The following is an 11,658-nucleotide window of genomic DNA, read 5'->3' as shown; positions in this document are numbered from 1 at the left end:
AACAGTACAGTTTCAATAGGCTCTCGCAGCGCTTAGCTGCTCGGGCCTAAAAAAACCCCCAACATAAATACAAGCTGATGTTTTATGAACAGGAGTGACAATCAAAACAGCAGAAGAATATCTAATCTTCTTCAAAACTTTACACATCACGCTGAACGGACTTTGCCATTTCCTCATTAACAATATCTGCCTGTCATGTGCAGGACTTCTGGTGCGGGCCAGGAAAACAAGGGGGCCTGAGTGCTGAGCTCACACTCTCTTACGCTCCGTCAGTGCAAAAAAAAAAAAAAAAAAAAAAAAAAAAAAGAAATCTGGGTGAGAGGTGACTCGCTGTGTCACTGACTGCATGTGCTTCTTTCTATGCACTGAGCCTGTCCCTCAAGTCACCTTCAGCTTGTAAAAAAAAAAAAATGTATTCATGTCCATGCGAACAGGCAGATATCTCTGCTGGAATGGACACAGGTATAACATGAAACATCGAGATATTTTGGCATTAAGAGAAGCCGCTGAGCTCTTCAGTTACGCAGAAACAAAACAAAACTCGACAGAGCATTTAAATGCTTGTATCTGTGGCTCTTACGCTGTTATGTAAACAGTAAAAAACCTGGAGGTACGATACATGTGTGGAGAGCTGCCCCCAGCTAACGCTTCATGGCGTCCAGGACAAGTACAAACAGTACGCATTTAATTTATTCCACAGTAAGACTGGTTGTCGGCAAATAGAGAATGCCGAGTTGTTGACCAGCAACGATCGCAAACTTTGAAAAGTAACTTCTAACATGAGAATGTATACTTTTTTATACAGGAAAAACCCTTGCACACACACACACACTCGCACGCACGCACAAACACATGCACACACACACATGCATACATCAGTGATTTTGCACAGCCAAACTGACTTAAAATACCCCCAGACATATGCAGGGATGATCACCTGTTGCTAGAAACTATTACTTTCAGGCATTTCAGTGTTTGGTTTGGACCTCAAACCAAACACTGAAACAAAATGTCATTATGATCATTTTTTGCTACTCATGAGTAGCAAAACAATATTCATTTAAAAATATGTTCTGTGTCCCAAGCAAAACAAAGGAATGTATTATTCACGCTCAAGTTCATTTAAAGGCAAGATTCAAATTTCAAGATTTCTCTAGCATTTTTAGCATGTGATCTAACATAGCATAATTTTTTAGATTGATCAGGATTTAAATATGGAAAAAAAAAAACTGGGATGGATGGATGAATGAGTGATGGACAAATGGTCGGTGGATTAACAAAAGTACGGCTAGATACTAGAGATCTTCAAAAGAATCTAATCGAGGATGAAGTCTTGAATTACAATTTTTTTCATATGCCATTATTCCACTTTTGTCTAAACTAAGAAAATATTTAGATCAAATTACATTTACAAACACCCAGAATAACAATCCAGTACATAGGAAAACAACTCATCCATCAATATTTTTGGGATTATTTTTGGATTTGCTGCAGTTTGAATGAAGGTAACCTAATCTTCATGTCTAATTAAAGTGAAGATCATTAAAGCTAAAGATGGTAATAGGTTTGTTACTTTGAAAGGATTAAATGCAAGGAAGATTTTCTGTATGGTGTAATCAGAAGAGGACTTTGGTACTGGAAGGAAAGTTCTGCAATCCCCCATTTGCATGAACTTAGGATAATGGGAACAACTAACTCCTGAGGTTTGGCGACATGTTTTCTGTCCAGCACAGTGAATCTAAAAGAAGTCCAGGTATCCTACCAGCTTGTCAGGAGCTTTACAGACGGAGTGCCAAGAAGCTTGTCAGGGAGGTAATCAATTTCTTTCATGATGTTGGCCAGTCTAACGGGAAGCTCCTGTCGCAGGAACACAAAGGACGTCTTCTCACATGCATTAGCAGAGCCTGTGGTCACATGAGCGACATCAACAACAATTACAACATCACAACAAAGCAAACTCCTAAACGACACACTTGTACAAATGAATTATGTTTGTACAGATTATCTGGACGTCTCCTAGACAATAATGCAGTCTCTGCAGTTATCTGGGCATTAATTTAGCTAAATTACGACAATAAGTAACGCCAGTTGCGTGTTAGCAGTGTAAATGTATAGTGTGTGTCCATGGAGCATATAGCACCACATCAGCCAGGAGCACTTACCGAAGTCAATAAACTGCTTCATTGACAACGGGGAAGGCGAAAACTTGGAAAACCTCTCCACTTGTTTCGGTATCCCAGCTAACGAGCCGTTTTTCAACAAAAACTGGGCGAACCTCATTTTTTCCTCCCCTTCAGTAGACCCCAAATGCTAGCAGTGTATCAGGGGCAAGCCGTCCTTTCTGACTCCAGCACAATCCAGTTTAACGATTATTTTTTAGCTAACTGGGTAATAATTCGACGTCACACCAGTGAAATCCTTCACATCATCCTTCCTAGGCCCGCTCATGAGCTCAGCAAGAATGTTTTTCTCTGGCAGTTTCCTTCCATATTTGCGCCCTCTGAATTCAACTTCTAGCGTTGAGCAGGGGGGTATGTTGTTGTCTGCAAGGGGAAGACGTAAGACTGACGTTGAAACCAACCAATCAGCGCTTAGCTGTTCCTCATTGTGGGCGGAGCCCAGCGCCCCTTGACTGGAACCGAACTGGATGAGCTGTACAATGATAGACCTCTTTATGATAGCATCACCTACCGACCAGCTATCAAAAATCCCTGTGTTTACAGTTTTGAGCCACTGCCATCATTTATTTTTGTGGCATCAAAGGGATGTTTCTGGCTGCACCCGGAGTTCAAATGAAATAATAAATTGGAAGCAGCCTGGTCTGTAATTAAGTAAACTGTTACATTATGCAAAACATTGTCTCAAGTTTACTTTTTTCTATCGTAAGGCATATTTTTAAAGCACTAATACTTTGCTCTGATATAATTATTATGGGGTACAAACAGTCTGTATTTATAAAGCAGTCATGTCAGATCATATCTCATGATAAAGTTTATTTATTTCGATTCAGAAAGTAAAACTTATATGGACTCATTACATACAGAAGGATAAATAATCAACAGTTTCTGACATACAGCTAATGAAAACCCAAAATTCTGTTCCTCAGAAAATTAGACCACTGAAAACTGTTTTAAATACAGACATGTTATGTCATGGCTATAGCCAGCATAGACATGGTGACTACTGACTTGATTGTGCAGGGAAGAATCACTTACAACGAAGGTAAGCTACAAAGTCCATTGTAAAACAGGTAAACTGTTTACAGAGTGACACACCCAAGCATATTGAAAGTTGAGTAACAGGAAAAAAAAGTGTGTTGAAAAAATTTGCGCAAATAATAGAGTTATCTTCAACTTTGAGAGGATTGTGACACAAAGTCCACTCCAAGAGTCGGGGGGAGATTCAACAGCAGCAGCAGCAGGAGTTACAACATAAGGAAGATCCAGGATATATTCTATATGTCTAAATTAAAGCAAATGAAAATGTATATTTAATCCAAAAAAGAGGTGAGAACTCCATTTTTTTTAGAAAACCTGCTTGATCTGAATGACTTCTTAAAATGAAAGGAAATCTGAAAAATAGCATGCACCAAAACAGAGAGAATTGTTTTCACAGTGGTACGAGCAACGTTCCTTCTGGTCAGGACATTTCATGCCTCACAAGAAGCATGAAGTAAATGAAACAAAAGATGTTTCCTTGCAGAACTCTAAAGAAAACATCGTAGGCTCTTCCATCTTCAGCAATTGTATGGCAATATGATAATAGTTATAAGACACAAACAAAACATGTGTAAGTTAAGTGTTGTCATTTTGAGCTTGCGGTCCCAAGAGTTCCAGTTCTCTGTCCTTGCAGTGCATATTGGTCTTAAAACTTTCGAAGTACATCAGCAAGCTGTCTTGATTTTCTGAAGCAGAAAAGTATATTTTTACATAGTAGTTCCCAAGATATTATCTCAAAATATTATCTCATCATATTTGCAAAGAACTCCATCTTACACGTTTTGTGTCATATTTATTATTTTAAGTAAGCAAATAAATAAATAAATAAATAAATAAATAAATAAATAAATAAATAAATAAAAGAGCAGCTACATCTCCCCAGTGTTGTAATGGCTCTTCTTCAGGCGGCCTCAAGATGGCGGCGTTGCTAGTGACAGCGCGTCCCCAAGATGATGAGGAGGAGGGATTTCCTCTCTTCCTCTTCAACATCACTCCACCTCTTCGCTCCTTCCCGAGGATGCATCGGCGTGCTGTGCACCTGCTTCCAGCCTCGTTTCAGTACAATAACCCATTTTAACTTACTCGTTTACTGGGAACCAAACGAAGCATCCTCTGGTACCAGAGAGGCCTTGATACAAAGAGACTGGAAGCAACCTAACAGAGGATGTGTTGATTTTTTTATTTATTTATTTATTTTAGATCGAGATTCAGCAGTGAGACAGCATCTTTGCCGGTGACACATCATTAGCCCCACAAGTGGATAAGGTATGACACTATAATACGGCCGTATATGCGACATATTGAAGCTTTTGTTTATCATTTTCAGCGTTGGAAGTTGTTGGTTTTTTTTGTCGACGTCACTATAATTGCTCTCATATTTACAGGTTTGTGCGAATGTGCACTAATTTCTAGCTAACAGCGTTCAGTGACAAAGCACACAAATGGTTTTCATATTCTTTCATATTGTCTCAGTGTATTGTGTAATTCATAGTACTGCCGTGTAACAAATATAGTTACATTTATGCCAACATTCATTGATACATTTCTACTTATTTCTATTAAATGTTTTTGCATTGAGCTCCTAATGTCAGGTTTTTGACATTAGGATAAGGTTATGGTTCCACTTGATGCATCTTCGTGGACTAAGCTCTGTTTAAATATTTGGCTTGATGTTTTTTTTTTTTTTTGTTATTGTTCTGATACATTTTAATCAATCCTCTCAGTTTTCTGGGGGGGGGGGGGAAGGTGGGGTTGTATGGACAAGTGTCTGACACACCCAGCTGTGAACAGTTAGACTTGCTTTCTGAAGAGAAGCTCTTCTTCTGTGGTGTGTCATTTATTAGGAGGAAACAGCAACTGCATACTGTTTCAGTGTCATTTGTGATTCATTGATCCTCAAAGCCCTCCAGGACACCATGTCGGACAAAAGTGACCTGAAGGCAGAGCTGGAGCGCAAAAAGCAGCGCCTCGCCCAGATCAGGGAGGAGAAGAAAAGGAAGGAGGAGGAGAGGAAGAAGAAAGAGGTAAAGAAAAATAGTACATGAATTTATGTTATGCTTTTTGTCAGGCTGGAGCAACATAAAAAACGGCAGGAGCCGGTGAAGTTGTGAAAAATGTATACCGTAAATCTTTGAAAAAAAAAAAAAAACACACTCTGAGTTCTCCCTCTATGTGTTTCCCTGGGTGGAGAAGTCGGACAGCCAGCAGAAAACAGAGGTGACGCCAGAAGATTCAGACTTGGACCGCAAGCGCAGGGAGACCGAGGCCCTGCTACAGAGTATCGGCATCTCCCCCGAACCTCCTCTAGGTACGTGGTATTCTGTTTTACAAACAAAACATTTATAAACAATCCTTCGTTTTTGATTAAGTTCTAATGAAAAATTAAATGTGGAGGTCCATGCTTATGTTGTATTGTTCATCCAGATCTCATTCCCCCTGTTAAAAACGAGGCTTTGAATCCTCCCAGAAGTGTCCATCAGCTCCTTAAAGAGTGCTGTTCTCTAGTGGTCCAGGATTGTAACAACACCTTAAACTCCTCTAAAGTGGGTCGCTATTTAAAAAAAAAAAAAAAAATTAGCTCTAGTTATTTATAAGTCGTGTGAAACAACAGATTGATGAGAAGCAAAGCAAAAATCCTGCACTGCACCTGGGCTTTATTTGCTATATGTTTTTGCTCTGACAAAATCCTGTGCTGTGTCTCATACAAGCTTTAAAAACAAGATGGCTTTTGTTACATTTTCCTCCCTCCAGTTCCTACACCCGTGTCCCCCTCTAAATCGGTGAGCACTCCCAGTGAGACGGGAAGTCAAGATTCAGCTGAGGGAGGGGCAGCAGGCAGGTAGGCAAACGTTTCCCACCCAGAGTTCAAAGCCAGATGTTCTTCTTTGTCATTTTAAAAATGAATATAGTGAACGGCATGTGTAGGAACAATGTTTTTGATGCTTTTGTAAGAGATAGGAGACTTAAGGACTGCTGTTTGAAGTGTAAAGGCTTCATAAAAGACATTTTATCTAAAAATGGCAATCACTTCAATGAGGCCTTGACGGTTCACAGAAATATTTCTGTTTTTTTTTTTGTTTTTTTTCTTGATATTGGCATAACAGATTTAGGTAAGGATGGCTCCACCAACGGTGAGGTTTCTTCATTGTGTATAAATGTGATATTGGTGTCTTTTTTTTTTTTTTTTTTTTATCACAGTACTTTGTGTTTTGATGACCACTGTCTAGTCTTTTGTACATCTAAGACGTTTGCTTTTGTGGAAAGTCTCAAAAGAGAAGTCACAGAGACAGACTAGCAGACACAGTTCCCCCACAAAACTGTTCATTAACAAGACTTTTGGTTAAGACGCTGTAAATCTTTGAGAAAGCAACATTTATCCAATTTTTAAAAAGCAATCTTTGCTTTTATTATGCCTCACTGGGCCTGAGTGTTTTTTTTGTTTGTTTTTTTCATATAAAGGCAACACAAAATTCAGTGAGATGTGATTTAAAGTTACGTGTCATGTATGCTCCAGGCACTGCAGCATGTTATGTATGTTAATTGCAGAGAAGTGGTGCGGGACGTCAGAGTGTTCTGGTGAAGAAAAAAAAAGAAAAAAGTCTGGTCATCAAGTGCTTTCCATTTGCTTACTGTGAGGTCAATGTGTGAGTGACGCCTTCGGATTAGTGATTCATCGATCGGCGTGGCCAGCGGTGGTGTTGGGGGTTGAAGAAGTAGAGAAAGTTAAGCTTTAAGTTTCCATGAGAACAAAATGCTCATTTTGCTAAGTCGTTCATTCGTGTCAGTTTTTATCAATTTGGTGAATTGAAGACGACTTTCCCCCTCCAATTCCACCTTGGATGACGACATGCCAATTTGAGCTTCTCCATTTGTGGTTGTGTATGTGTGTGTGTGTGTGTGTGTGTGTCCTTCATAGGTCAGGTTTCTCTAAAAACAAGCCCCAAGCACAGAGCTCAAGGTAAGCATTTTCATGTCAAACCCAGGAAACCCCTTCCTTAACTTTCTGTGGCTGAGGTCCGACTCAGAACAGAAAGGCTTCCACAGTGTTGTCTTTCGACTTGATTTAAAAGACCAACAGAGTGCTGTGTGTCCCGCCCTTCTCCTCCCCGCTCCTCTCTTGTCCTGTCTTAAGCCCTGAAACGTCTCCTCTCTCACATGGGCCGAGCCGCAGAGGTGACAGTGTTGCTGAAAGTTGTCACCTGTGCCACAGTTAAAAACAGCCAGCCCGTCAAGCCGAAGGAATCCCATTGATTGGCACTCTTTGTTTCAGAGCTGTGTGACACATGCTGAATGTGTGACGGGTCTGTTTTCTGTTCAGAAATGTATCATCAGGAGGTCTGGTGTGTTATCCTTTTACAGCTGGTGGGTTTCAGTTGAGAAACGCTTTGATTTTCCCCATAACTGATTGGTTGTGTTGCCAAAGCAGCAGAGGAATGCAGCCAGTGAGCTCAGCACTTTTCACTCACTGTTTGTCAAATTCGTTGATTGTGCAAGGCATTTTCAATGCCTCATTTAGCTTTTTATTATTTGTCCATGCTGGAATAATTTACTCTATTACATCCAATGCCTTGCAAAATCCTTCATAGCCCTTTAACTTTTTTACATTTTCAAGTTGCTGCTGCAAAACTTAATATATCTTTTTTTTTTTGGGGTGGCGGGGGGGTTTATTTGCCAGATTGGGGGTCTGCAACCTGTAGCTCCATAGCCGCAAGCAGCTCTTTGGACTTTCCACTTTAAAATCTTAGCTAAATATTATAACGAACTAACTAATGTTTTTAAATGTTTATATATTAACAAATGCATGTTTTAGTAGGTTTTCCAGTTTTTTTTGTCATAAAAAATTGCATTAAACAACATTAAAATTAACATTTATAGTAATTACATCTATTTTTACCGTCATTCGATTTGAAACTATGTTTCTTATTTATATAGTTCAATCAATATCCTATAGAAGAAAATATATTCATCCTATTTTTGTAAAGTTTTAATTTGTTTTAAAATATAAAAATATAAATAAAATTGGGGTTCTTTAAAAATAACAGCAACACACTTCCTACAGTAAGTGTTTCTTCATTTTTTTCCCCAAAAACTTCATTTAACATTTGGGACTCTGAAGGAGTTTTACTTAGCCAGACTGTGGGCAAAAAAAATGGCTCTTTGGGTTTAAGGTCACAGACTCCACTGCATTCCTCTGGACTCTCAATCCTTACGGTAAACATGTTGGTGTTTCTGTCAAAGAGGATGGGAAGACAGATGAACCCAAATGAATCCAAATGCATGCCATGCTTTATAGGTTTTACCAGTACAAAACAAAGGGAAAAACATGTTTTTCATTCACACTTATACACTGTTTTTGTGTTGGTCTATCAATATGATCCTAACAAAAATATTTTTTGGTTGTAACATGAAAAAAGTTAAAACGTTTAAGGGTGGAGATGTTTCTGCAAGGTGCTGGTCATTTTTTTTTTTTTTTTTTGCTTTTGCAGACTTTGCTGTTATATGTTTAAAAAAAAAAATTTTTAAAAAAAAGAAAATGCAGGAGAGAAAAGTGCAAGCTCTTAATAAGTGTGTGTGCTCTCATTTATGTGGGAATTAGAGAAAAAAGGTGGACATAAATATCTCCAAAACTAAGTTATTTTTTTTTGTGTCCATTTAAATGAAAATAACTTAGATTAAATATTCAAATTTTATGAATTTTCTGAATTTTAATTTGTTCTTCCTTTTAAATCAAAGAAAAACCTCACAGCATAAAAGCAGAGATCTTCAATGATGCATAATGAAAGACAGTACAATGTCTCATTACAGGAGACATTTTACTACAACATGCAGTGTATGTGTGTGTACATGTGGTGTGTTTGTAGGTCCTTCATAAATCTGCCCTGGTGACTGCAAGATGTTTGTAACCATTCGTGTTTTCTCTTGCTCCCTCTGTTGGTGACATTAGGACACTGCAATGGGACACAGACCCCTCTGTGCTGCAGCTGCAGGCTGATTCTGAGCTCGGGTATATCTTTCTCATCTCACTCTTTAAAAAAAAACAAATAGATTAGAAATTGACACAAGGCAGTTTGGGATTTATTTACAATATAATTACAGTCATTAAAATGATTTTTGCTCTCATGCAGGCGCAAGATGCAGAGGCTCGGGGCCTCTAAGATCACACAGGTTGACTTCCTTCCCAAAGAGGTGGTCTCTTACAGCAAGGAGACACAAACACCTGTCAACAGCCACCTCTCTGAAGGTATTTATTTATATATGTTCTGAAATATCAATTCCATATTCAGTAAAACGTCTTCACTAAGAAACTAAGCTACTGATTAGGTTTATGCTCTTGACTTTTGCTTCTAAGAATAATAAGGCATCTCTAGGATGGTTTTTAAATAATGTCTACATATCATACATACGTAAATATATACACTTGTACATGTACCTTAGTATATGTCAGATGAAGTCTCTTGATATACTAATTGCACGTCTTAAACAGAAATTTGCTGTTAAGTGCAAACGCCGCTGCGATTTTATTTGGAGTTGATGCCAGTAAAAAAAAATAGCAGTTTTCCTGTTTTGAGTGCATGGTCTGAGTCTGTAGAGAGCACGAGACCACATGTGCATCCATGCGAAAATGTGCATATTTGGGTCCTTGCGAGTGGGCGTTTGCATGTGTGCAGAGCTGCGGCTACTAAACACATCCATATGGCCAAAATCTGAGCTTTGCTCCCGCGTCGGAACAGGAAGAACATCCGTGATTTTAGGCGTAAAGGTTTGAAGCGTTTTTTTTTTTTTTTGTCTGGACCTAAACTGGTATTTTGGATCGAGGACGGTTGGAGTTGCTCCATGCAATTAGATGTTTTGTTTTCTCTGCCAGTGGTTAATGCTGATATTTTGCGTGGAAATGTTCCCTTGATGTGCTGGAAGGCCAATAGAAAGATTTCTTCTCAAATCTGCTCACACACACATATCCACACACTCACACAAACACACGCACACACACACACACACACACATATACACACACACACTCTCTCCCTATCGTTTTCTCTATCTCCCCTTCTCTCGCTGCCAACACAGCTGGCAGCCATGTGACTGTAAAGGGTTGTACTTCCTGCTTCCTGTCATTATAATAGATGGTCTGCTGTTGATTCCTCTGCCCCCCCCCCCCCCTCCCCCCCTTTAACCGGCAACCACTGAGCACATACACACGTCTGTCCTGATCTGCATCCTAATGGCCTGCTGCAGCTCCCCTCATTTCCTCGGCAGCCCCAGGAATAGATCACATATTCAACAAGTGCACGTGCGCCGACTCATGCTTACACACGTGCTAACATATATTGCCCAGCGGAATCACAATCCGTCGCTCTCGGTCACGTTTGCTTACACATACGAGGGCTTGACAAACAAACAATACCTGACGCTTTGATGCAGTCTAACAAGCGGGTTTATCTGAGTCAGGTAGTCGGGGCTGGCGTAAAAACAAACCCGCCTGCAGCGACGTTTTGTGTCTTTTTTTATTTAGATGCATTTGTTCTCGGTCTCCGTGAGGGTTCAGAAGGTCTGAGTGTGTCTGTGTGCATGTAAGCCTGCATGCATGAGAACATCTGGGAACCAGAGCAGAGTTATGGTGGTCTTCTGGGAGGTGACCCTGGTCTCAGGAGCCCCTTTCTTTTGCAGACTACCACAAAGCTTGTGTGTCTAGAGGAAAAGGGAAAAGAAAAGAAAAAAAAAGAGAGACGGTAGCACCTGCCTGCCTGCTTCTGTGGCTGTTTGTTTGTTCAGGTCTGTTCCCTTTTTTTGGAGGGATCATGAACCCAGCTTACGAAACAAATCTTGGCTTATGGTTACAGATGGATTTTTTTTGTGTGCTTGAGCTACAAATTTTAGCTTGTCCCTCAGGTGGGTTGCATTTCAGATTGCGATATTGTGCGGATATAAGATCTTTAGGTTTTTATGCTTGACTGATCCTGATCAGTGACGTTAGCGCTTTCTGATCACACACGTCGTGCCACAGTTCGTACACCAACCTTCATTCACTTACATATATTGTCCTCCTCCCTGTGTTTTTCCTGACCGTTGGTCACAGTCTGCTTGGAATAACTGAAGACCATTGATCTGGAAGGCTAAAGTCTGGCATGTTGCTGTTAAGCCAGATTTCTGTTAGACAAAGAATGGCACAGTTCTTCATCTCTGCAGAAACTCTTAACCTCAGATCTAACAAATCCACTTTCTTACCCAGTGAGCGGACATTGGCCAGAAAGAGAGTCAGAATTGGTGGCTTCCTAGGCATCAGCTGGGTCAACACGCCCACCCGTTTCCCCTTCTTCTGTTTTCGGGAACGTTTCCTTTTGACAGTTGGTCCTCGCACCCAGTGGTCCAGTCCATTGTCCTCAAGAGCCGCTGTCTCCCAAGTGTGGATTTCAGCTTTGGTGATATATTAACAGTTGAA

At 40.0% G+C, this 11,658-nt stretch overlaps 2 protein-coding genes across 4 annotated transcripts in view; one reads left to right on the top strand and one right to left on the bottom strand.

Annotated features, from left to right (window-relative positions):
- The window catches only part of pdk4 (pyruvate dehydrogenase kinase, isozyme 4), a 17,703-nt gene extending 15,140 nt beyond the window's left edge, over positions 1-2,563 (bottom strand). Inside the window, exons 1-2 of one of the 3 annotated variants that reach the window (XM_015040378.1) lie at positions 2,163-2,563; positions 1,763-1,904 (exon numbers count right to left, since the gene is read on the bottom strand). In XM_015040378.1, the coding sequence (XP_014895864.1) occupies positions 1,763-1,904; positions 2,163-2,280 (260 nt within the window). In that variant the 5' untranslated portion in view covers positions 2,281-2,563. The remainder of the gene's footprint in view (positions 1-1,762; positions 1,905-2,162) is intronic. The other 2 variants (XM_015040377.1, XM_015040376.1) reach the window with 2 other exon arrangements.
- A 1,539-nt stretch (positions 2,564-4,102) lies between these two features.
- On the top strand, positions 4,103-11,309 carry dync1i1a (dynein cytoplasmic 1 intermediate chain 1a). Its single transcript, XM_015040367.1, has 9 exons — positions 4,103-4,484; positions 5,121-5,242; positions 5,412-5,526; positions 5,970-6,057; positions 6,323-6,328; positions 7,135-7,176; positions 9,163-9,222; positions 9,344-9,459; positions 11,296-11,309. Exons 2-9 carry the CDS (start codon positions 5,135-5,137, stop codon positions 11,307-11,309), a joined length of 549 nt encoding a protein of 182 aa, XP_014895853.1. The 5' UTR covers positions 4,103-4,484; positions 5,121-5,134.
- Positions 11,310-11,658: the final 349 nt, after the last annotated feature.

The sequence above is a fragment of the Poecilia latipinna genome, unplaced genomic scaffold (assembly GCF_001443285.1).
Source record: "Poecilia latipinna isolate Pla-1442-1.1 unplaced genomic scaffold, P_latipinna-1.0 Scaffold508, whole genome shotgun sequence".
Lineage (NCBI taxonomy): Eukaryota > Metazoa > Chordata > Actinopteri > Cyprinodontiformes > Poeciliidae > Poecilia > Poecilia latipinna.
The sequence above is the reverse complement of the archived record's forward strand: the minus strand, read 5'-3'. Positions and strand labels throughout refer to the sequence as shown.